The following is a 26,232-nucleotide window of genomic DNA, read 5'->3' on the forward strand; positions in this document are numbered from 1 at the left end:
TGTAAACCAGCAGACCAGAAGTTTTCTGTGGTGAGGTTCAATACTTAGTTCTGGTGTGAGAATAACATCTAAATAACAAAGCATCATTGGTATACAATAAGCATCCACTGTTATGTAAAAATCTAGAAACCAGGGATTATTTTCAGTAGCTGAATTTCTCCTTCACAAATTAATTAAGGAAATATCTCCAGCTCATTTCTTCAATAAACTTTATATATCTATGCTAATAGCACAAGCCATTGAAAATATACTACAGGTTTAGCCATAAAGTACCTGAAGACTGATTCTGAAATAGAACTTTACTGGTCCCAGTGATCAGAGAACAAATTTTTATTTGTAACTTACTTTAGGCAGTTAGGCACTGAAAGAAAAAAATGTGGCGCCTGAATACCTCAAAAAAAAAGTCTGTCCTTAGACTTTCACAATACTTTGATTCCAACTTGCCATAAATGAGCAGCAAGCTTGAAGATGCCAGAACAATACAGCAGTGAGTTTTAATAAGCCTATGGGATTCAGATGCCAGAGGAGCTGATGCACATTCATCCAAGAACTGTATCAGTTTCACATGTCTGCCTTCCACAGTGCATTGTTATTCCTCCCTCTAAATGTAGAGGAGAGAGCAGTAATGTGGCAGCACCTCTGCTGCTCCAGTTTAATTTTTTAAAATTTTTTAAATTCTGTACTAGAGAGACGAGACAAAAGCACTTAATCAATAAAAGTCTACTACTAATCAATTCTACTACTAGTAGTAGCCTACTGCTTTAATTCAGTAGAAGTCGTCTCTGGGATGGGGAGGGGAACAGCAGGAAACAAGGAGCTAATCCAGAGTGCACCTTCCAGAATCTCTTCATCCTATCACGTTACTTAGACCATCTACAAAATGAACATTTATGGAGCTATATATGCTTCTTAAGGTTTGCCTACCAGGAAAAAAGAAGTCTTAGAAGAACTCCAGATATAGAAGTCATTGTGCATAAACAGCTGTCAGGAGGCTTTCCTTAAAACGCAGAGTGGCTTTTAACACTGGGGCATAAATCAGAGTAGGCTGCTCTATACATGAACAAAACTTCCTCACAAACAAGCACCTGTGAAAGGAGTCTGTACTTGTCAACAGCTTTCCTGAACCCTCCTTGGCATAACCACACAGAAAAAGCTCCAAGGCTGACACATACAAATTATGTTCTGGAACTACACAGAGCAAACCCAAAGCTTGCCAAGTAATAATGGTGACCACGTAATTGTAAATATAGTTTCAAAAGATTAAACTTCTATCTTTTCTCTCACTTAGTAAGTTACTTTCCAATAATGCTCAATCCCACTTGCAGTTGCAATGCTGAGAGGCTGGCAATGGAAGGAGAAATTCACTCATCTGTAGTGCATTTGTCAGTCATTTGCTGGCAGAAGTCTGTGATGCCACTGCTCTGTCCACACTGCTCCATGAGCGGCGTTTGCTCCGCTGTTCTGGCACAAACGGGATGCGGTTCCTGTACCTGATCACGCTCAGCCTCACACACGCTTTGGACACACTGGTAACAGGTTCTCTGCTCAGCTGTAGGTGTGGCACCTGAAAGACCATTTGCTGATTCTACAGATGCTGGGACCACGAGCTCACTATCAGATGGAGCAGTTTGTTCTCTTTTCGGGAACAAAAACGAGAGTGGACAATCTGAAGAAGAATATTTTGCAAGTATTTGTATTTGCTCTTGACTCAAGGCTGCTTCCTTACACACCTGCTGGCAAAGTCCAGTCAGATTCTGCTTTGTCTCACCCAGAGTTGATAAAATGTGGTTTCTTTCCTTCAGCAAATTCTCCTTCTCATTTTGCTGCAAAAAGAAAACCAGTATTTTAGTCTACATTTTCACATAAAAACTATGGTTTAAGCTCCTATCAAAGCTAAAAGAAGACTTCAAATACTCTGGTCTGCTGAAACAGAAGTAATTTGGCAGTAACAAAGTAAGCAGCAACACAATCAAACACATATCAAAAGGCCTATCCTCATTTCTCTGGAAGCATCATCAGCTAAGCTATTTGGTGTGATTTTTCAGATATGCAGCTTTTTCCAAACTCGTGCTGGCAGACAAAGGAGTAATTTGTAGTTATTGAACAAATGAAACACAGTTGCACTTACTGTAAATATTCCTGAAACATTAGATCTACAGGGTAACACAAACCATTACCAGTGAGTCAACAAAACATTAAGGAGTCTTCATAGAGATCTGTATTTTAAAATTGAAATGCTGAAAAATCAGATATCACATTTTAATTATTGATACTATTCCACTAGGTGAAGTCAAACAATGGAGTTAAGTATAGTTCCTAAATTAGACAGAAAATTTAAGAAAGGTAAAGAAAGAAGATGTGCTGAAGATCTGACAACCTAGAGATAATGTTAGCAGGATTGTCCAAGCTCATGGCAACAAACAGGATGGCAACTCACTAAGAAATATCAAGTAGAAAAAAATAGCCTGTATTAAATCAAGCTTATTTTTTTGCTTCAATGTTGTGAATTTTTCTGAGGCTTCTGATACAACTGGCTAAAGATGAAAAGACACTGATAACCGAGAAGTCTAATCATGGAAACATGCAACTTTTTGAATAAAGAAAAATGAGGAAATGGCAAAGAAGAACAGGGAACAAGCAAGACCATCATGAAGAAGTTGAATGAAAAGAACAAAGAAACCAAATCTAAACACGTCACAACACACACATTTTAAATTTTGTAACTAATTAATTAAAAGAAGATACAGTTTTGAGACACAAAAACCTTTAAATAATTTTCAAGTTTTAATCATAGGGACTCTGTGTTACAACTACTGTTATGTCAATTCACTCATGGAAAGTTTTATTATTTTCACTCCTCCTCATATCCCCTTTCTGCAGAGAAACCTCATAGTGCAACCTCTACAACTTCTTTTTGAAATAACTGATTAAGGTCGGGCAGCATTTGGCAAGAGGAACAGTTGTTGCCAGTTCTTTTTGTCTAAAATTAGTAGAAAGAGGACATTGTGAAAGCATACTGGGAGCAGCTCTTAATCATAAAATATGCCACACTGGAAAGGACCCATCAGGGTCACTGAGTCCAACTCCTGGGCCTCCATAGGATACCTCAAGAGTCACACCCTGTGTCTGAGAACTTTGTCCTCATGCTTCTCGAACTCTGTCAGGCTGGTGCTGTGACCACTGCCCTGGAGAGCCTGTTCCAGTGTGAACCATCCTCTGGGGGGAAGAGGCTTTTCCTAATACCCAACCTAAACCTCCCACGACTCCCAGCTTTACGATGTTTCCCTGAGTCCTGTCACTGATCACAGAGAGAAGAGATTGGCACCTGCCCCTCCTGAGGATACGGAAGACCTCAGTGAGGTCTCCTCTCAGTCTCCTTTTCTTCAGGCTGAACAGACTAAATGCCCACAGTCACCCCTCATAGGATTTCCCCCCTCCAGACACTTCCCCATCCTCATGACCCTTCTTTGGATGGTCTCCCCTGGCTTAATGTCATTTTTTAAACAGTGGTGCCCAAAACTGCACACAGTGTTCAAGGTGAGGCTGTCCCAGTGCAGAGCACAGCAGGACAACACCCCCTCTTGCCTGGCTGGCCACGCTGTGCCTGACACCCCCAGGACACGGATGTCCCTCCTGTGTGCCAGGGCACTGCTGGCTCAGGCTCAGCTGGCCACGGACCAGGAACCCCAGGCCCCTTTCTGCAGCTGCTCTGCGGCCTCTCATTCCCCAGTCCGTACACACAGCCACGGCTGCCCTGTCCCGGAGCAGAACCCGGCACTTGCCCTCGTTAAACTTCACACCGTTGGTGATTGTCCAAGTCTCCAATTTGTCCAGGTCTCTCTGCAGGGCCTCTCTGCCCTCAGGGGAGTTGACAACTCCTCCCATTTCGTGTCAATGGCAAACTTACAGCGTGTTCCACTGAGTCCTGTGTCCAGGTCGTTAATGAAGGTGGTGAGGAGCACAGGGCTCAGGACGGAGCCCTGCAGAACCCCACCAGGGACCAGTGCCAGCCTGATGTCACCCAGTCACTGTCACCATTTGGTCCTGACCCATGAGCCAGTTGCTCTCCCACCACACAATGTGTTTATCCAGCTGTGGGCTGGACATTTTGTTCAGAAGGATCCTGGGAGAGCTTGTCAAAAAAGCTTTGGTGAAGTCCAAGAGGATTACATCTACTGGCTTTCCTAAATCAGCTGGGTGGCTTACCCTGTCATACAAGGAAATCAGGGCTTTCCCCTCATGGAGCCTTGCTAGCTGTGACTGATGCCTGCATCGTCCTCCAGGTGTTTTTTAATACTTATCACAAAAATCTTCTCCACTCTGTTAGGCAGATCACCTAATACCTTTTGGCTATGTAGAGGCACTCAGGTGTGCATTATGGACTGATGAAATTATCTGGACTGCTATTTAAAACAAACATGAACACTGAGAAACAGTTATTCCAGCATAAATTCCTCACCCCCCTTCTGAAGCTGTTCACAGGTTAGTACAATGGAATATTATTGTTTTATTTTATCAGCACTATGCTAATACTACAAAGTAATGCCAGTTAGTTTTGAGGTCATAATAAACTGAGAGCTCTTTTGAATCTTTTGGTAAAGAGTGTAGGTAGTTCACACACCTCACCCTGCTATAGTATATAAAACAAGATCTCAATTACATTTTCCTTGGAGCACTGACACCTCCTCCTCCTCAGCTACAGAATCTTCACTGAAGTAGTGCTTCTTGAGATCAGTTGTCCTCTACTCTGCTCCCCCTTGCAAGTACCCTCATATTAAAAGTTTCCAAGTGAAAACCAAAGGATGGGTCAGGTTGGAAGGGACCACTGGGTCATCTGGTCCAATTTCCCTGCTCAGGCAGGGTCATCCCGTCGTACAGGAGAAAGTACAAGGAATGTGAATATGCACATTTCAGGGTCTCTGAAAGAGCTGTTTCTAATACAGCAGCATCTCCTTAAGCAGCCCTTGTGGATTCTCAAATACAGAACACTAGTAACCAACAAGAAGACCAAGAGTCACCTGAAAGGTCAATAGCAAAGGCTATATGAGGAGGTAAAAAAGACTTCATCAGCATAGAAGATCAAGAGACATGATCAAAGATAACTCTCCCAGATAACAGATTCAGCACCGAACAATATTTTTCTTCAATATAAGTAGAATTAAACATAAGATTTCCAGGTTTACAGAATCACTTAGTAGGGGAGGTCTGCAGGTCTGTAGTGTGACCTGCTGCTCAAAACAAACTCAGAGATCAAGTAAGATCCGGCTGCTCGGGGCTTTGCTCAGTCATGCCACAAAATCCTCAAAGACAGGGCATGCACAGCCTTTCATGCTTTCATGCACAGCAGGATGAACTGCTCCACTGCCTGCCTGTCCCCACTGAAAGAAAAAAACTTTCCTTATATTCAGATGAAATCCCCCCTTGTAATTTAAGACCATGTCTCTTGTTCTCCTCCTGTCAAGTATTCCCCCCAGGAAGCTGAACATCTTCCACTACCGAAGGCTGTATAACCTCAAGGACTGCCCCACAGATAGGGGCAGGGAGCCATTAGGTGTCCCCATCCCTTTTCCAGGTACAAGCCCCATTTCTTCTGCCTCTCACCACACAAGTACTTCAGGCCTGGCCATCCCAGTAGCCTTCACCCAACCTTCCTCCTGTCTATCAATGTGCTCCTGCAAGTGGGAGAGGTGAAAACACAGCAAAAGATTCAGTGTTCCACATGCCAAGACAGGTAACAACTACTGCTCTCCAACAACAGGCTGCGCTGCTGTTGGCGCAGCCCGGGACACGCTGGCCTTTCTTTCAGTCCGGACACGCTGCTGATCCATGCTCAGCCTGCAGTCTGACCAGGCCCCAGGGTGCTTGTCAGCTGCCAGTCTTCAGCCTCCAGCTAGGCAGGGATCAGTCCGTTCCCAATACAGGGCTCTTGCAAGAGACACACCACAGGCATCTTCCGAGAGAGAAAAAACCTGAAGCAGTACCAAACAGAAACTGATACAAGACTAGATGCTGCACGTACTGGAAACCGGCACGAGGAATTCCACCAAAAAGTATTTTCCTAATTGGCAGTAAAGAGTATTATCTACTTGTTAAGAGTTGTTAAACTATAGCTACACCATTCTATTCCCTCTGAAAGCCACATTACAGATGATCCTATGAGAAGATCAATGTCTAAAAGGTCTGAGACATGACTGACCCATAGAACAGGAACAGGGCAGGAGCCATCATGCATAAAGCACCCTGGATGTACCATACATAGCCCTTCTAAGACATCTCTCTTCTTCCATCCACCTGGAAATCATGCCTAGACAGATCTTCATCTTTCTGTATTTGTGTACAGCTTATACAAATTTGATGATCTGTGACTATCAGGCATGGTCAACAGCTCCAAACAGGGTCTTTTCAGGAATCTCTGAAGAAACTTATCAGCACAGTTGAAAAAAAAAAAAGCGACCGGAACATGTTTGTGCCTAGAGGATGATTCATATAACTGTGACCTCACCTCACCTCTCAAGACTCAACACTCATTATTCAGGCCTTGCACAGCAAAGATAATGTCACAGCCTGGATAATGTCTGTCAAACAGCAGACATTCAGTCTGTTCCACCATAGGTCCACAGAAAGAAGAATATTATTTTATAATTATTAGTCTCAAACAACCACATATCTAATCTTGCAGATCAACCTTTAATTCCCTGCCCCAAGTATTGCAAAATATTGACAGAGTTACATAACAGAAAAGACAACATGATGACAAAACCAGGCAAAAGGTTCTGAAATGTCAGAAATGCAACTTCTCTCTTCAGTAAAGATATCATGAATACAATCATGTGATTACCCTTCCTCACAGAGCCTCTTCTTCATTGAGCACAACCTGCTCTGTCAGCTCATCAGAGCTCTACGGCACTTGAACTCCTCCTTCAAAGCCAATCCCCTCATTGCAGAAGTAGGAGCAGAAGCAGTGAAAGATGATGATCACAGGAAAATAAGTTTCCAGTCCATGGCACTTGGCTCTAATTTTATTTTCCTTTTCACTTTGAAGTTAAAAAAGATGCAACATGACTGCTATGTTCCAGCTGATACAGGTACCAAATTCAGGTACACCAAGCCTAAAATGCTCCATGAATGAGAGTAAGAGTACAGTAGTCTTAAACAATTGAACTATTTCATGCACATGGTATGACCAACTATGAAACTGAGATGATAGTCAAACAAAAACTTATTTTTCTGAAAAAACACTCCATTATCTTCTTCCCATTGCTGTTTTTGCATAATCCCAACCTCAGATTACCTACATTTCTCTTAAGTTACATATCTATCTTTTTGTTGCCTTCTTAAGGAGGAGAAAATATATTAACAGATGGCTGCAGAGAAATGTGGATGCATCAATTCCTCAGCTACAATCTTGATGCAACTGCTGAAAAGGCAAGCAACTTCCCAAGTTGTTCTTTATCTTGCACCTTTCTGCAAGGGTCTCATTTTTAACATTCAAGACTCAGGAAACAGTTCACCAGCCCATGCTGATATGTTCCAAGAACAGTACTTACACAACCAACAATTGCACAACTGCAGACTTCATCACCAACAATACTGTGAGCTGAAGAACAAAATCTTGAGGCAAGAAAGGGGAAGAGGCAAAAAACAGTGTAGGATAACCGTCTGGGAATCATTCTGTACAATTGAATTCAAAGCTTATGGGTTTCAGAAACGTCATTCACCAAAAATTATGCTGTGATGGATGTTTGATTTGAATGGAAACAAGTCCTCAGAAGGAAAAATGCGTGAACTTTAGAGCAAGACTATGAAAACTCTAGAACTGATGTCAGGAAATTAGAAAAGATTGATAAAGTTTTTTAAGCTTGAGTGGAAAAAGTAGTAAACCACCTCACTCTCAAGCTACTGCCAGACAGCCAGTCAAGGCGTTGAGAGAAAGAGATGACAACAGCAATGAATATTTATACATACCAGTTTCTCAATTTCAGATTCAAGATTTTGTATGCAGTCAAGTTTTCTCTTGCGACATCGCTGTGCTGCAATTCTGTTTTTACTTCGTCTTCGGATATCATGAATACAGTCCAATTGTTCAGGAGTTAATTTATGCATTTTCAGAAATGATTGGAAGTCATTTCTTGAAAGTGAGATAATCCTTTGTGCATTAAATGGCAGTTTTACCTAGAATATGAGATACAGCTGTAAATCCAAGGTGGAACTGATATACAAAAACATCAACAAGTCAAGTTTCCATTTTAAGCATTCTTTACCACACAACTCTTTTTCCTTCCTACATCTTAGAGACAAGAGTAAACTAACAAAACCATCAGGTGATGGGATAAAACCCAGGAGATTTAACTACAGGAGTTCAAGCACAGGTGCAATAGAGTATTTGCACATTTACACTAGATCCTTACAAGCATATTCAGAGTAGGATGAAAGCTCCTTGTGTGTGCATCAAACACGCAGGTGAAACACCCCACCAAGATGAGTTACAGTTTGGTGAGGAACAAAACAGGTGTCAAGACTCACTAATACAGTCTAAAGTTTTCCCAAAGCTACTATTAATACAGCATCCTGCATACATTTTTATATCTAGGCTTTTTATTCCTGCAGGAAAAGTTAATCTGAAACGCATTTTCTTAAAATACAGAAGTTACTATATTTGTCTTTTATTTCTTAGTGTTGTGGAACAGAGAGGATCAGGCTCTTGCTATTGTTGCATACCTGAGATACAAAAGCCTTTGAGATCACGAAATGTTGATTAATACTGAAAAACGTATTTACCTTTACAAAATAATCACCACGGCTTTTTGAGTATCCAACTAAAGATGCTTTATTTTAATCCCTACATTTGAGTACAGTGAGTAGCAGAATACGTTACCTTGGTGTGGTCAAAGATCTGAATTTACTTTTTAAAGAACACAGAAAAATCTCTTCTCTGATTGGCTACTACTGGTGACAAACGCCAAAAAACAAACAAACAAACAAAACCAGAGTACTGAGTTCTCAGTATCAGTATTCTGAGTCCTCAGGAATTATGCCATCTTCTCACATAAAGGTGAGGAATGTATTTAACCAGCTCTGGCCTTTTCTTTGGCATTCCAGCTTTTTGTATTGATGGCAGGTTCCACTTATGTTCAGTCTCAGTAAGGCTCTACATCTTGAAAAGATAAAAACCCTAGTGCTTTAAGAACAACTGGATTTTTGTAACATTGAATTATCCATCATGCAGTTACACTGCAATTCTATGATGCTAAGAACTGAGATGGAAATTGTTCCAGGTATATCACAAAATCTTTTAGGATTAGACTGGTCTTGTATGTTATCTGCCTAAACCAGTACTAAAGCAGTAACAAAGAAAGGAAGTACCAAATAATTACTGCAGTTAGAGAAACAAAAAGAACCTTAGTGTTGGAGAAGGTGATATTAATTAACAGTCTTAAATACACAGCTATTGACGCCAGCTTAAAAACTTAATTTTCACTTCACATCAAATCTGAAGTATCATTTTTCTCCCACCTTGACCCCACAGTTCAAAATAAAACCAAGAAAATGGATAACTTTCTATTAAACAAAGGTTCTAAGAAATTTAGAGTTTTCTTAAATCTAACTGAAGCAGATATAAGAAAAAAATCTCAGAACATTCATGCCTTGATTTAAGACTCACAACCCTTTCTGACAGTTGTTCCAGAAAAAAAAATCTTAAAATATGTACACACCTAACACTTCAGTATCTGATCAAAAATACTTTCATACTTTAACTCAGTCTCTCCCTGAATTAACAATGACCTCCCTATATAAATCCCTGAATGGTTATTTAAAGTTTCAGTTCCAGACTTTTTAAAACAAGTGGCCACAGAAAAAAACCTCAAAACAACAAAGCACAGAAGACTCAGATCAGATTTTTGAATATGGCTTTAAGAGATCGGGAAGCAAAGGATCCATCAGGATGTTCTTACCTCACATTCTTGTTCTCTCGCTGAACAGGATTCACTGTCTCCCTCAGTGTCTGTCTCCGAATCCTCGCCCAAACTTATCACGTAGTTATAGGAGCACTGTTCTTGCTGCTGTCCCTGAACATAATCTCCACTGCTTATTTCCGAGGCGTTGGAGCATCCTTCAGTGCTCAGGGTGCTTATAAAGGGGCAGCTGACGGAATTGAGCGTTGTAAAAGTTCGCTGGGAGCAAGGTTCAGGGCTTTCACTGATCCTGATCCCCAGCCACGGACACTCGGATTTTTTCCCCGAATACGCCGGCTCCAAGGAATCTTTAGAAACTGCAGGTGGTAAATGTATTTGGCCGGCATCTGTGCTGTGAATGTCACTCCAGAAGCCCTGTGCTAGCTGTTCTGCTATCTCTCTCTCCACACTGCTTCGATCTCCCGCTGAGGTGATGTTAGTGGCTCCCCTAATGCACAAATCCACTTTTGAAGATGGGTTACCTTGACTTTCAGTCTTGTCATTTCCAGCTCCAGTACTTAACACAGTTTTTTCAGCTAAGACGGTGTTGTTTTGCATACTACTGAAATTCAGATTACCATATTGCTCACAACTATGTAAAACAGACACAGAATTGGGTCCATGAGATGCAGCAGAGTTTTGGGGGAAAGCAGCAAGATCCATTTTCTCCACAGGACATGACATATTGTGAGTCCCAGAATCTCTCTTTGATTCTTCTTTTTTCTGAATGCCTTCTTCCCTTTCTTCCATTTCTACCTGAGTCTCTTCACAGTTTGAGATCAGCTGCATAGGCACACACTCCTGAGCTTTTTGTATGCCATCGTTATCAGGTATTTCCTTCTCAAGACAAGTTGCAAATGGTGGTACCTGAACATCTTTAATACTGGAATTGGACTCTGAAGTATGAACTTTGTCATTTCCAAAAGCTTTCTGGAATTTTCTGTATTTTGGGCATTGGGAAGATAAGCTGGAAGCACTACCCCTTTCTAAATGAACAGGATCGCAGTTTTGATTGGCATTATCTTGGAAATTAGGTGATGATTTAGCATTTTCTTCATCTTTACAGGGCGTTGTGTTAGGTATTTGACTACATTCCTTTTCTAGAAGTGCTTCTACATCATAATTTATTTCTAGGTCTCCATCATCCACATTGCCAGTTTTAGGGTTTGCTTTCTGACAACGCTGTGTGCAACATTTCTTCCTAGCACATTCCCGCTGATCCAATTTAAAGTCCAAAAATCTGAATTTGAGAAACTGAAAGCAGGACTCTTCAATGTTGCGTACACCCAAAAATTCTGCACATTTGCAAACTTCAGATACATTGTCTTTATTTAAAACAAGTTTTGCTGTATATGCAAACTGAAGCAAAGGACTAAATCCTTTAAGTGTTACCTATTACAAAAACAACAACAAAAAAAAAAACCAATAGTATGTTCTATTTGGGTTTAAGCTGAGAAATACACAAATTTACCTGTCCAGAGTACAGGACAAAAGCAACAGATTTGTTCTATTGTGAAAACCTGGTCAAACTCATTCTGAAACAATTCTTCTGATACGATTTTCATCGTGCACATTTTGTGACAATTTTCTTCACTGTGATCAATCTCTTAATAAAATGTTCTGGCAATGCAGTACTAAAAGTGAAAAATATTGCTGTATGCTGAAAAGCAATAACTAGATTCCAACATCACAACAATATATTTCAAAGCAAGTTGTATATTAATTACTCTAGAATATGCTGCTGGTATTTAACTATAGTTTTTGAAGAGCAATTACTGTTAATCACTTAGTCTTATGCATCACTGACGTAAAAAAAAGTTTGAAAAAATGGAGTTTGACCACATATCGTTATTTACTACTACAGCCACCTACTTTTTTCTTCTTCCCATAAATTTGAAGACATGCACTCAAAAATTGTACATCAAACAGAATTCTCAATTTAAAGCCCTTTTAGAGCAAGTGATTTTAATTGAACATTTATGTCTTCACAACAGTTGCCTATCAGGGAATCCAGAGATAAACAAAAACTGTCTCATTAGAAACTGTACAAGATCTACACATGAAAAAATGTCTAAGGAATCAAGTACAAGCCACAGACAGATCATACAAACAGATTACCAACTACATGACACTTCCTTTAGCCTTTTCTCTGCAAATAAAGAATAAAGCAGTATGTCCATATTCATACTCAAACTCACGTCCACACTCTGCCTTTACTGAAATGAACAATATTTTCTGCTAAACAAAGCGCTATATCAAGGCGCTTATTACACTCAATCCTTCTGCCAGCAAAATAATTAATTACTAATGCAATTCAATTTAAGAATCAGTTGAGGGTTTGTTTATTTTGGAGTTTTTTAGTAGTTGTTTGGTATGTTCTTTTAAAGAACACAACACATGAAAAGAAGTTGGTAAGATCTGCACAGAAACCAGTTCTTTAAAACTGTCTGTAAACTCTTACAACCTACCTAAAGAATTCTTAAAATAGCATTTGAAGTGTGCTTTGGAGATTACACTACTAATGACTACACCACCACCTTAATTCATCCCTTATAATGTAAGGAAGTATAATGCAAAAGACAGTTTATCCATGAGCTGTCAAGATATCTTCAGACTTAGTGTTGTTAACAAAACATAAAAATGGCTTTACAAATAAGTAGCATTCATAAATGAAGCTGAAAGAAAAAAATAAAAGGTATTTTAAAACTGTACTTTCTTTCTATTTAAGGGAGAAACACTGCAAAAACTGCAAGGATCGAGAGGGGACAAACACTCCACTCCTTTCACTTTCTCTTACACATTTCTAGCTAGCTATCCTCAAACAAGAAAAAACTCTAAAAAACTCTTGGTGTGATTGACCTAGAAAAGCAACTCTTGCAGTAGTCATTTATTTAATTTTTATTTGGGATGAAAGTCAAAAAATAAAAACACTGGCAAAAACCAACAGACCCTATACCAAGACGGCAGCAGTTACTCTTTACAATTTAATATAGATGAAGTACTTGAATTCAAAAGGCTTTTGGTATCCCAGTTTGTGGGCTGGCCTCTTTCAGCTCTTAAATCCCCTACTCTGGCTCGTCACTTCAACCCCAGCCTAGCATTAAAGAGAACTGAACAAAGCAGACCAGGAGCCGTGCCAGGTAAAACGCAGAAGGGAGCGCCACTCACCTCTTCTGGCAAAGTGATGATGAGATCAGTGTCCACCTGGCCCACAATTCTGGAAAGGAAGTAACTGCTGCACGCTGCAAGCACAGCTCTGTGAGCCCGGAATCGCTGATCTTCCACTAAAATGGTAACGTCACAGAGGATATCTTGCTTTCGCTGATCGTCCAGGCTGAGAAGCACATTGGTACTGTGCACTGAAGATTCGTAGGCAAACACCACACTGTTCTTCTCACTCAGAGACATTCTGGAGCACGGGTGGCAGTGTGAGGCTCAGTGGAAAGCATGCTTCTGTGCTGCAGACCTGCGGGAGCAAAGAAACAAGTGGTACCCCTCAAAGTCCTGTCCAACAGGCACCTACTGCTACTGAAACGTGAGCACTACCCTGGTCTAATTCTTCTTCAAATTAGTACTTCAAATAAATACATGCTTGTGACCATTTAAAGGACCCAAACCTCCATATGTACATCTTAACGCTGCTTTTGTAGTCTCACAGACCAAAAAATAGACTTCAGCAATAAAGAATAAAAGTTCTTTCCTTGCCAAGTGACTCAGAGACATAAATTTACTGTTAACACCTAGAAATTATCTAAGCTTTCTCTCTTAGTAATTGGTATATTCTAACTCCAACACTCTGAAAATGTAAAGAGAAATAGAACAGATGCATTAAACTAAAATTCACCAAAATACTATATGAGCTACTTCTGTTTACTGATCCACCTAGTGCAGACATGTGTTCTTCTTTATGTCTTCTTCCAAAAGTATTTTGTCTGCTAAACCAATCAGGCATTGGTAAAATACCCTGATTTTCTCTCTAGTAGGTTGGCGTTTTGTTTTTATATCTGAATTCTCCAACTACCTTAATGCAAACTTTTTCTCCCCCTTTTCTGTTCATGACTATTGGATTTGTCATACTTGTTACAAGTTTGGTTTCCCAATGAATCATTTATGATTCAGATCACCTGGCAACGGAATACCACCTCTTTTCTGACAAAGTTCTCAAATAACAGTATTCATCGCACAATAAACAACAGTTAAAGTTATAGAATATTTAAAACCTTCAAATATATAGCTCATATATAACGGTTTTGAAGATTCCTAAGTTTGCAGAAAAGAAGAGCAGCTAGGGAGAAGGTAGGTCTGCTAGAGAGAGTGCGAAGATTGAAAGTATTTCCAAGTCTCATCTTTACACTGTATTTCACTTTCAATTGAGCTCTTCTTCCAATTAAAGGGAAGAAGAAAGATTATTAAGTGCCCTTGCTCGTTCTAGAAACCACTAAAGTTAGATTTGGAACAATCCTGCAAAGAAAACATGGTACTTCTAGGACACGTAATACCTTAACAAACCACGCACTCAGATTACGCCTGAGCCCAGACTTGCTGTAACTGAGCAGAGCTGTGGAGACTCATTCCAGCTGACATGGGACTACCTCATCCTCCTATTGCTCAACAGAGGCTGTCACCATCTGCCAGCTCCCAGCAATAACAAAAATGGAGCCAGTGCAAATCCTCGGCTTTCAGATGTGGGGAAACTTTCACAACACGTGGAAGGCCGAGGGCACGGCTGTATTTAAACCCCCGGTGGACAAAGCAACCCTGCTGCCAGCTGTGCTGCTGTCACTCACTGCTCGAGCCATTGTCATGGCACACAGGCACTGACTGAACCTCTGAACACAGAGAGTGAAGAAAGAGATCCCCACTGCCAGTGCCAATAGCAGCACAGGACCAGCGTGGACCACGATGAAGGGCAGAGCACATCAGCATTACCTGCCCTTCCCACTCCCTTATGGAATACTGTATGCTTAACTTCACTGACAAAATGTAAAAATATACAGGGAAAACAAAAGTTTTGAGGGGAAAATCCCAGAAGTTCCACAAACCTGAATTTTCCCCTCTAAGAAGTGGTAGAGAGAAGGGCTATATACCATGCACTGTTAATCCTTATTTTTGGAAGGAAACAGTTTAAATGTTTTCATATACCTAATAACAAGACTACAGATTTGTTAAGTTAGGAAATATTTAATTTCCAGTCAATTTACATGGGAGCAAAATAATTCCTCATGGAACTGCTATTAATGAAATTCTATTTTTATAAGAGCTTATGAGAAGTAACCAGTGCAATATAAATTATATATTCCTAACTAGATTGCTCTATAGCCTACCTTATCATATTGCTCATATCTTACAGCACACAGAGTTTAATGAAGTATAACTCGGTATTTGCTACAAGGTAAAAAAAACAAAACAAAACAAACCCCACAAACCCACAAAACAGAACCAAAAAGAAGACAAAAAGGAAAAATGGAAGACTAAATCCACAGTGGTGGGGAGCACAGGGAATAATATAGATGAGGACATATTCTGGGTGAACACTTAGGCAAAACTAGTGAGGGAGACTACAGTTAAAGATAGGCCTTAAAGTGGTTTTTTTTTCTATCTTCTTTGAATAAAGAACCCTCAGACAGACAACACACATATCACATGTGCTGCTTTTGGGTTTTTCCCGATAAACCAATCAATTCCAATATCCAGTTCAGTTCATTACACTTCCATAGCACAGAAGGCTAAGAAGAATAGTAGTTTATTTCTGTTTTTATAGATACAGGCGAATGAGTGCAGAGAAGAGTTAACCCTCCTTCTCACTTATCTCTGTGAGGCACACACCATCCTTTCAAAACAGCTTGTGGACTACTTGGAGCACTGAGAGAGAGCTTCCAGTGTTCCAGCTGCCAAAAAAAAAATATTTAACGATTTACTCTAACAGAACATTGTGAGGATGTCATCAGCCAAGTTATGTCCCCTCTATATTTAAACAGGATGACAAGTTTGAGGTATCCATACCATAAAGAATGCAGCATTTAATAAGCATTTCAAACTTGAAGAGAACGTTTTAACAAAACCCCACAAAACCAAAAAAATACCACCCATACACTAAACTCAAACACTAAATTCCTCTCAGTCTATGTAAATTTTAGGTACTGTCAAATCCAATAAAAAGAAATCCAAAGGTAGAGCACCAGAAAACTGAAAATGCTGGTCAAAACAAAAGCATCAAATCAGAAAGAGAAAATGCAACAACTGCAAAAAGCTGGTACATTTAAGAACTAACAGAGGTCAAACTTGTGAATGTCTGAATTCTGTTTTCCAGTAGAGTAATAAGGGCAGGGTGCCACATTTCTGACAGTATCTGTCATGACAGCCACCCAGATTTTCCACAGCAGTATAAGCACAAAATAATTTCTCTACAACTAGATTTATTGCACACACATCCACAGCAAGAATGCTTACTGTTATAGCAAAGAGAGAAAGTACATCTCTTCTGTAAACTGTTTAATTTCTCTTCTACCATAACTGTTCTTCTAGAGCACTCAGAATTCTTAAAATTAGTTTTATTTATGAATGGGTGGACAAAGAGGGGAAAAGGTATGAAGTAGAGAAAACAGTTCAATTAAACTCACAAGTTGGTGCTGCAACTGTCATGAGGCTTTTCAGTCCATTTTGCATAATTTAATTTTCCACAAATATTATTTATCAAGCTCTTTTTTCCAGTCTCAGAAATATTATTAACATCAGCAAACAGGTATTAAAAAGGAAAACCGATACTACAAACAACAATTGGAAAGCAGCCTAAAACTCCTATAACGTTATTTGTATTTTAAAAATAACCTTCAATCATGAAAAACTAGAGGTAAGAACAAATAACTTGGAAAAGTATTCCACAAGCAGATGACTGTATGTCAAAATCACTGCTCACAAAGGAGGTGCCAACAACCCCGTGACTGAATGCAAAAGATGCTAAAAAAAAAAAAAGCAAGAACGCTATTTAAGATATTTATAGCAGACATTACTATCAAAAATATGGAGAGTCCAAAAAGATCTTCCAAAACTTAAAATAGTTCTTATAACACAGGTTGGAAGGATTAAAGAAGTTACAACATGAAAGCTCACTCACTACAAACCCTCAGTTTGTGGAAGAAAACTCGTACTAAGAGTATTCCTCAAATTCCTCTCACCTGAAACCCTCCACACCTAATAACCTCAAACTCTTGAGACTGAAAATTCAAAACCCCATGAACACAAGCATACACACATCCTAGTATAAAACCTACATAAACACTTGAAGCACAGTCAATCAAATTCTGCTTTGAGAACCCAACCAAGCCTGCTACTATGAAGTTCTCATTCTTTATCAGTGATCTTGAGATAAATGTTTTGCATAAGAACAAAAACATTTCCTCCTAAGCACCAGCTATAAAACTTTATTCTGCTTTATCAAAGAGAAGTAATTCCATTTTTTCTCCCTACTACTATACAATTATGAAAACTATGCCCAATGGTTACCTGCAAAATTACCATATCTTCAGTAAATTTAGACATCTCTACATCCAAATGACTATATATATATGTATATTTCCAAAGAACATGTAAATACTTATCTTAATGAAAATCAGTCCTGCAACCACGTTTAGAAAGAAATATACATTTGTTTAAGTACACAGTATAGAGACCAAAGTGAGATGCTTATCAGGATTCATTGTAAAATATGTATCTCATCCAAGGCTCATTTTCCTCATGCATTCAAAGTCATTCATTGCATTATTACGGGAAGATAATAGTGAGGTACAGTGAGTGTAAGGTACTTTAAAATTAGGCTGCAGGTTTGCTCATCTGATTGCTTACAACTGGTAACAATTACTGTTCTTTACTATCTGACTGGAGAATAAAGGTAGATCTAAAATCCTTTACTTCCCCTCACACCACAGTCTGCTTTAAAGACTCACTTGGTGCAGATCCTCAGGTAAACTATAGTCTCCCTATTGATAGTTAAAAAAAAAATATTCCAAAGATGAGAATCATGATGGGCTGAAATCCAGTGAAGCTATAAAGAACTACTGTTGCTAAGTTCCAGAAGAAAAATAGTAGTAAAAGAGGTAACATTGTTGAGAAATGTACCCAGTGCAGGTAGAGGACAGGAGTGGGAACAGAGTCCCAGAGTGGAACTTAGGATAGTGTGATGTATTCCTCATCCACACAAAAATCTCACTCAAGGCAGACAAACTTTCACACAAGCTCAGCACCACCACCACATGTAAGAGTGCACTCAACAGCCTGTGGACAAACGAGTCCTAGGAGAGTTGAAGAAAGCTAAAAGGCATCAACTTGTCACTGAAGGTGACAAAAGCACACACATTTTTGTACAGGTTTACCAAAATGCTTTTTGAACATTCTGAGTCTGAATGCTTCAAGTGTCATTAAAAATACTAAATCAGAGCACGGAAACCCATGGAAATCAATGTCAGTCATACCTTTACTACTTTGAAGACTTAGACTTTCGGGAAAAACAGCCGACTGTATTTTACAATCTTAACTCTTTGTGCTAAATCCAAGAACCTGGAAAATGAAATTCCAGTATCTAATGGTCACCAAGATACAATGGGAACACCAAATCCAGAGGCACCATCCATCCCCACAAATCCGAGTTTGTCTTCCAAACCCTGTTTTCCCCTCCAAACTACCAGGAAGAGACACACTGAAGAGCAGAGAAGTGTGGAGAAGGTTTTGATACAGAAATCATTTGATGCTCTCCCTCTCCTCCTGGACAGCTGTGGACCTGGAACTCCAGTAAACCTTGCAGAGCAGCTACTCCAGAAGGACCTCACCATGCCCCTGTGACCACCAATTTCCTGATCACCGGATGAACGCTGAAGGAGAGAGGACTCATCCAAAGGCACCCAGATTCAACCCAGTCTAGGATCCAAACCTAACAATTGACTCAAAGACTCACTGCCAAATAAAACACAGGAATCTGCCTGGTTACCATCAATTGTAACATACCTAAGAGCAACTGGGGCAACAAACTAGCAAAAAAGGACCTGTGGGCCTTCAGTTTTAAGCTCCACTAAGCCATAGTTCTAGCAAGAGCCAAGCAAAACCACTTGAACTACAAGAGTTACATCCTATGAGCTCAGTGATTTCTCTTAAAGAGCAAAAGTCTCTTATCTTCCATTGGTGAATAAATCCAATTCACATATTCCTATAAAGAAGACCTAACCTTTTATTCCTAGACTCAGATATCAATTATTCAGCCTTACCAACCAAATCAGCTCAGTTTAGATCTGTTTGGCTTTTTTCTGATCTGCACCTAACATATTATTCCCATATATGATCCAGCTAAAGGTTAGCCAAATTACTAAAAATATAAACAAAATCCTGTTCCTTAGTTTTTCCTTAGTGAACAAGCATCGAGCAATACCACACTGGATATCAATCCTCTCTAGCAATCACAGCAAGTGTCACTTGTACACTGGTGAAGTTCTGACATAAGAGAGAAGAGCAAAACTCCCCTTGGTAGCTGCAGAACACAGGCAGGACACACCTTGGCTGTCACTGCTCTCTGAGCTGCTTGAACTTGGGCACCCAGGTGTAAATTCAGTTGTGACCACCAAAATGATAAAACTAGTAAGATTAATTTATCACCTGGCAGACAGTAAGAGCCTGTTCAGTTACCATCATGCTTCTAACATACCTCTATTCTTGGAACACTTCAAATTCCTCAACAGCTGGTAAAAATACGATTGTAGACCCTCAAAAATATAGCCTGGAGAAAACAAACTCTTGGTGTTTCTCCTACTATGCCGATCTATTGAGTGGCTAAGTTTTAGCAAGTCAGTCATTCCATCAATTCTCTTAGGGTTGACATCTACATTTATTAAAAAAAAAAATCTGTCATTTACAGATGTGAAGTCCAATGAGACAACTATCATTTACTACTGCTAAAACAAGACAGTTTAGATAAGACACAGCTCATTCAAAACACTGCAAAGGCTTCTTTCTACAGTTTTATCTCTCAGTCCTTGACCCCAGCTATCTCTCCTTTTAAGGAAATAATTACATTAACAGATGAATACCTACAGTGGTTAATAGCTGCTGATTCACATTATGCTGACAAAGAATGAACAAGCATTTTAGTGTGCATGTTCATTGCTTCATCTTCAAAGAGACTGCAAAAGAAAAAAGAAGTGATAAAAAAGCAAAAAAGCAAGCTTTGCTGCCCAAGAAAAATGCTTTCTCCTTTAGGAAAAAATTACATTTAATCTTCAGTTATTAGCAGAGTCATAATTCTAAATTGTCTTCTTTATTAGTCCAACATCTGGATGATATTCTTCACAGCTTAATTACATAAATAAGATTTTAAAAAATTACTAGTTTGTATTTTTGTAGCGTAATTTTAAACACTGCATTTGGACTCTTGTCAAGTCACAAGAGAGTACTAAAAAGAATCACAAGAAGTCTGGCAAGTCTTCAGTGTGTGCTAAGGGTCCTTATTTATTGTCCAGGTTGTAAGACTGAATACACACTATTTCCTCAATATTTGCAAGCTAAATGAGAAGCTGGGACATGGGAAGAAGAGCATAGGGGATCCTGAGAACGCTAATGGTCACAAGCCTCCAGAAGCCATGATTTTAAAAGGAAAAAAGAGATTGATACCATGTAACCATAGACATGTTCCAAAAACCAGAAGTTTGCAAACTTTCCCTCAGAGGATGACATAGCCAGTATCAAAGCCAAATAAACCCCAAACTACTCTGCAGTTTCCCATTATTTTAGATGACACTAATTGTTTAATTTTTGGATCAGGGATAAAAATCATGTTGTGGGATTTGGTTTGTTTCACTGCTAAACAATGAAATAGGTCTGAAGGGATTTCAGAGACTCCTCTGAAAAATTCCATCACTTACAGCCCTTCAATTGTGCTGATATTCAAAGAGAATTACTCTGAAAAGATAACAACGCACAGACTTTCTAAAGAACTTTAAAAAGAAACCCAAAGCACCTATCAACAACAAAATAGCCACCAACACAACATCCCAAAAATACAAGTAAAAACTGGTCTTATTTTTCCTTAAATAAGAAGTAGGTTAGATAATAAAATATTCACTTAGGATAAGTAAAGCATGCACAACTAAAATCTACTGTCAACTCCTGCCTTTGCTTAAAGGACAAACACCTTAGTATTTAGAGCTACATATTCTACTCACTGCTACAGTGAAACAAACCACATGAATAACTGCCTGAATGACTATCACAATCCAATTCCAAGTATATATGCCAAAATATTTATGATGAATACTAAATTAACCATTTAATGTACTTCCAGCTTAGAAGGACACAAGAAACTAGCTGAAAGAATTGTGAAACAGCTATATTGACAATTCAAAGAAAATATGGGTTGGAAATTATATTTAGAACCTCATTTCTGCTATTATCTGTTTAACTTTGATTTGTTTCCATAATTGTTCTTCACAGTATGTGAAACTGAAAGAAATCTGCAAATATTTTAGACATAAATCAGAAAGAACTTCAGCAACGTTTCCATGAAAACAGAACACAGCACAAGTTTATCAGAACTAACACTATCTATATAATAATAAAACTGAAAAAAAAGTTTTATATATATATATATATATATATATATATATATATATATGCACTAGACCAGGCTTCAGATAGTAGCCCTGGTACAGGCCTCCACCAAATCACATCAAACTGTCACAGTCCTCCCATCCTGAAACTGTAGACTATTTCCTATCTGACATAGGATGTCACAAGACCTGATCTTACTAGCTGATGTGTAAATAACCATTTTTGGGATGCTACCACATAAAATATTGATCTCCAGCTCTGGGGACCCCAGCATCAGAAGGACATGGATCTTTTGGAATGAGTCAGAGAACACAGAGATGCTCTGAGGGCTGGAGCCCCTCTGCTCTGGAGACAGGCTGGGAGAGCTGGGGGTGTTCAGCCTGGACAAGAGAAGGCTCCAGGGAGATCTTAGAGTTGCTACCAGGGCCTAAAGGGGCTCCAGGAGAGCTGCAGAGGGACTCTGCACAAGGGTCTGGACTGACAGGACGAGGCAGAATGGCTTCAAATTGACAGAAGGCAGGCTTAGCTATTAGAAAAATCCCTCCCTGTGAGGGTGGTGATGCCCCGGCACAGAGAAGCTGTGGCTGCCCCATCCCTAAAGTGTTCAAAGCCAGGCTGGACAGGGCTTGGATCAACCTCATCCAGTGGAAGGTGTCCCTGTTCATGGGAGGAGGCTGGAAATGGAGAATCTTTAAGGTCCCTCCCAACACAAACCACTTCAGGATTCTGTGATTTGATGACCTTAAAAGTAGCATGAACAGGGCAAGCAAGTGCCATATAGTTACTTATCACAGTATTTGTCCATGGGCCAAAACTGGAATCCAAACACCTACAAACATTATGCTGACAGTTCAAGTAAAGACATTCACAAAGTAGCTCAATACATTTTTTAAGATTAACTGAATATTCTTTAAGACACAAACTTTCATTTAGAGACATTGAGTTCCTCAGATACCCTAGACTACACCTCTCCCACTCTACAGTGTATGTTTAATGATTAAACTCAATTTATTTGTATTTCACCAATGCTTCTAAAGTCAATTTACCCTTCACAGCACACTTTCCCCTTTCCAAAGCTTCAGTAACTGATAGGTCAGTTGAGCCTTACTCTGACCTTCTAACTCACATTTATACCAAATACTACATCTTCCCTTCATACTTAACAAGAACAAAAGTTTCATCCACCCTTAAGAGGGCCTTAACCAAAAACCACTGCATACTGCTGGAAAGAGAGGGACTCGTGGCACAGCCTATGAGTTGTTACAGCAAACTAAACCTTTCCATCACTCTTAGTCCCCTCTCCAGACTGCTTCCCTCTGAATTAGAGATGGGGGCAAGGAAAGCTGCAGGTGGATCCTCACACGTTATCCCCACTGTGTCAAAAATACACAAGTTAATGATTAGTCCAGCAGTTAATTTTGGCTCACTCAATGTTTTGTTCCTACCCACACTTGGATCAGCTAACTCTCTACCTCTGGTTTAACTACAGACTACATATAAACAGCACTCACATTATGAACACCACAGGTTTTTTCCTACTCCCTAAAACCTCCCCCATGAAATTTTCAGAGGTTGAATTCTACAGCACAATCAAAATACCAGTATTCAGACACAAACATGAACCCTCTGACTGATCGACCACTCTTCTTTGCCCCTACACCAGCACGCCCAGTGCAGGGAGAAACTAAGAATACCCATGAAGTGTTTCTAGAAACACTTTATCAAACTTGTAAGGTGGGATGACATGACAAGGAGACTTACTGAGCTATGTTTCCCTGAAGGATACGGCAGGGTTATTGGGACTGCAAAGACCTGTCAATTCTACACCTAACAAGAGTGCCTACCTGATCCAAACAATCAGGTAAAGAGTATGGGTTTTAATACCAGACCATTTCTATCATCAACACATTTATTAGTGTTCAAAATACCCTTTACATAAGAATTTTAGAACTTACTAAAAGCAATTTAACACATTAAGATCTTCCACATTTTCACATATAAACTCAAAGATACAGCTGATGGAAGCTAAAGCTGTACTTCAGCATTCTGATTAAAATCAGGGCTATGCTAGTGAAGCAAACTTCCCAAAAACCCCATTTATTATGCTTCACAAGATGAATCCAGACAAGAAGAGTAGGTTCTTTTCTAGAGTAAATTGGAAAACACACTCTAGAAGTTCTCAAGAATTTCAAATATTAAGGGATTTAGGGTTTTTTTTCAGATTTACTAAGCCAGGTCAAAGGAGCCCTTCTGAAAAACACAGTGGCTATTCAGTTTTCAGTGACAACTGCTTCTCTCTGCAAATCTGCCTATTTTGGCCCTCACTGCTTGCTAAGGTACATACAGGCTTACTCGCTTGAGTTGGGGCATCCAAGAGTAATTATCCTATTTAAGTCATCTTCAAAGTTAAACTCATAATACAAATTGTATTTCGTGGTCTACCTCAGACCTCAGTTTAATTCAGACTCATCATCTTGACTGGAATATAGTCCTTCCTTTTCCTGCTTTGTGGTGTAACACTTGAGATTAAAGAACTGACTCTATATGTTAAAGCATTCTGCGTGCCGCATCCCCTTAACTTACAGTGCTTGTGGATTGCAGTTATTCCATTAATGCAGCCAGATATTTTTCACGCTGAGAAACTGCCTTCTTTGAAGTGCCTCAAATTCATGTGTCTGTCAAAATTTACTACACATACAATTATCTTTAGAACACTTTCTCCCTGTTTTTTTTAGCGCAATAAGGATTTGGAAGACCGAGTTGTGGATTATTAAACGGGTAACAGTTCTTTTGTGATTACTACATTTTCACCAAGCCCCAAAACACGCCGAGGATCTCACCGCACAGAACAGGACGGACAGGATTTGTATTTCGTTGTTTACAGTCTAAAACAGACCTTCCCCGGCTCCTCTCAAAGGGAAACAACTAGCAGCTGCACGCCTCACCCCGGCAAAGCGGGGCTCGCTCCGACTTCGCGGCGGGGCCGAGCCGGCCCTTTCACACGGCACCGGGGAACGGTGAGGGAGTCCCGCCTGTGTCAGCGGAGCGCAAGGGCACCGAGCAAGGAGCGCTCTCGGGGAAGGGGCAACACCCGCAGCGAGGCACTGCCGACCGAACGCCGCCGCCCGGCGCTGACAGGGCGCCTCCGCCACCGCCCCGGCGCCCACACGGCCGGGACACCCGACCCTGCCCGGGCCGGGCCGCGTCACGGAGCGCGTGCCGCGGGGGAGAAAAGGCCGCATCGCCGACACCGCCTCAGCGAACGCGCTGCAACCCCCGCCCCACCGCGCCCTCCGCCCGGAGCGTGCTGTCCCAGCACCCCCGCCGCCAGCCTTTTCCCCGCGCACGCTCCGGCCGGCGGCCGGCCCGGCTTCACCCGGGTGCCCGCCCGGCTTTACCCGGGTGCCCGCCCGGCTTTACCCGGGTGCCCGCCCGGCTTTACCCGGGTGCCCGCCCGGCTTTACCCGGGTGCCGGTCCGGCTTCACCCGGGTGCCCGCCCGGCTTCACCCGGGTGCCCGCCCGGCTTCACCCGGGTGCCCGCCCGGCTTTACCCGGGTGCCGGTCCGGCTTTACCCGGGTGCCGGCCCGGCTATACCCGGGTGCCGGCCCGGCTTTACCCGGGTGCCCGCCCGCCTTTACCCGGGTGCCGGCCCGGCTTTACCTGGGTGCCGGCCCGCCTTTACCTGTGTGCCCGCCGCCTCGGGCCGCAGGGCAGCGCCGCCGCCTGTCCCGGCACTGCTCGCCCCGCGCGCGCCGCCCGGGCCCGGCCGCGCCCCGCTCCGGCTGCGGCCCGACAGCGGCGCGCGCCGTCAGGTGACCGCCCGCGGCCCCGCCCACCCCCGCGCGCACGCTCCGCGCGCCCATTGGACGCGGCGCTCGCCGCCGGCGCGTGGCTGCCTACGTCACCGCGTGCCGCGCATGCGCAGCTCCGCCGGCGCACAGGGGGCTGCGGGGCTGTGGGTTGGGGCGTCCGCTGGTCTCGGCCGCCTCTTTCTTCCCTGCCTCTTTCCCTCTCTCCCACTCTCCTTTCCCTCTCTCCCACTCTCCTTTCCCTCTCTTCCTTCGTCTCTCGCCGTTCTCTCTCCTCCCTCCCTCCCTCGGTCCCAAATTCCACGTATCTGTTTATCCAAGGGCACCGGTGAAGACAGCCTCTTCCCGAAGCTCCTGAATAAAACGTTAATAACAGCAACTGAGGCACCGCCAAGAGTGCTGACGGGAGTTTCATTGTTAAGACATTTTAACCCAGTTTAACAATTTAGTGTGCCTTTGAATAATTGGTTTTATGTCTTATAGAGTGACACACTGTTCTACGCTATATTTAAGAGTCACATAACTTTCTCCAGCTGTTTTTACAGTAGGCTTTCAGTTTTGGTAGAGGCTAATACAGATTTTTTTTAATGGCCTTTCACCTTTTAAGAAGGCAGAATCTAATTATTTTTATTTATTAGTTGGTCAACGTGTTTGCCAGTATAAAGAGTTGCAATACAAAAAAAATTCAGCAATTTGTTGGAATTTACATTTAAGAACAGCTATTTTAAAAGTAACATTTGGCTTGAGATTTGGGTACTTAAGGTATTGTGAATCAAAGTTTTTATGCCTGCTTTTTTATGTTTTCTATGACTTGTCATGCTCTTACACATGTTGGAAATTCCTAATCCCCTGGTAGTCAGACGAGAAGAGGAGAGCTTAAAG

At 41.1% G+C, this 26,232-nt stretch overlaps 1 protein-coding gene across 4 annotated transcripts; it reads right to left on the reverse strand.

Annotated features, from left to right (window-relative positions):
• Positions 1–463: 463 nt before the first annotated feature.
• Positions 464–25,378, reverse strand: BACH1 (BTB domain and CNC homolog 1). Of its 4 annotated transcripts, none has more exons than XM_063393609.1 (5): positions 25,224–25,378; positions 13,122–13,419; positions 9,954–11,345; positions 7,966–8,172; positions 464–1,823 (listed from the first exon to the last, which is right to left on the reverse strand). In XM_063393609.1, exons 2-5 carry the CDS (start codon positions 13,359–13,361, stop codon positions 1,362–1,364), a joined length of 2,301 nt encoding a protein of 766 aa, XP_063249679.1. In that variant the 5' UTR covers positions 13,362–13,419; positions 25,224–25,378; the 3' UTR covers positions 464–1,361. The 4 variants fall into 4 exon arrangements, with proteins under 4 accessions (XP_063249679.1, XP_063249681.1, XP_063249680.1 ...); XM_063393611.1 differs by lacking the exon at positions 25,224–25,378 and adding an exon at positions 24,436–24,864; XM_063393610.1 differs by lacking the exon at positions 25,224–25,378 and adding an exon at positions 24,380–24,864.
• Between the last annotated feature and the right edge of the window lie 854 nt (positions 25,379–26,232).

The sequence above is a fragment of the Prinia subflava genome, chromosome 3, assembly GCF_021018805.1.
Source record: "Prinia subflava isolate CZ2003 ecotype Zambia chromosome 3, Cam_Psub_1.2, whole genome shotgun sequence".
NCBI lineage: Eukaryota > Metazoa > Chordata > Aves > Passeriformes > Cisticolidae > Prinia > Prinia subflava.

Coding starts and splice junctions, on each gene's coding strand:
- BACH1 (XM_063393609.1), bottom strand. CDS start 13,361: ATGTCTCTGAGTGAGAAGAACAGTGTGGTGTTTGCCTACGAATCTTCA. Junction 8,173..9,953: donor CGAGAGAACAAGAATGTGAG/GTAAGAACATCC, acceptor CTCATATTCTAG/GTAAAACTGCCATTTAATGC. Junction 1,824..7,965: donor AATCTGAAATTGAGAAACTG/GTATGTATAAAT, acceptor TTCTTTTTGCAG/CAAAATGAGAAGGAGAATTT.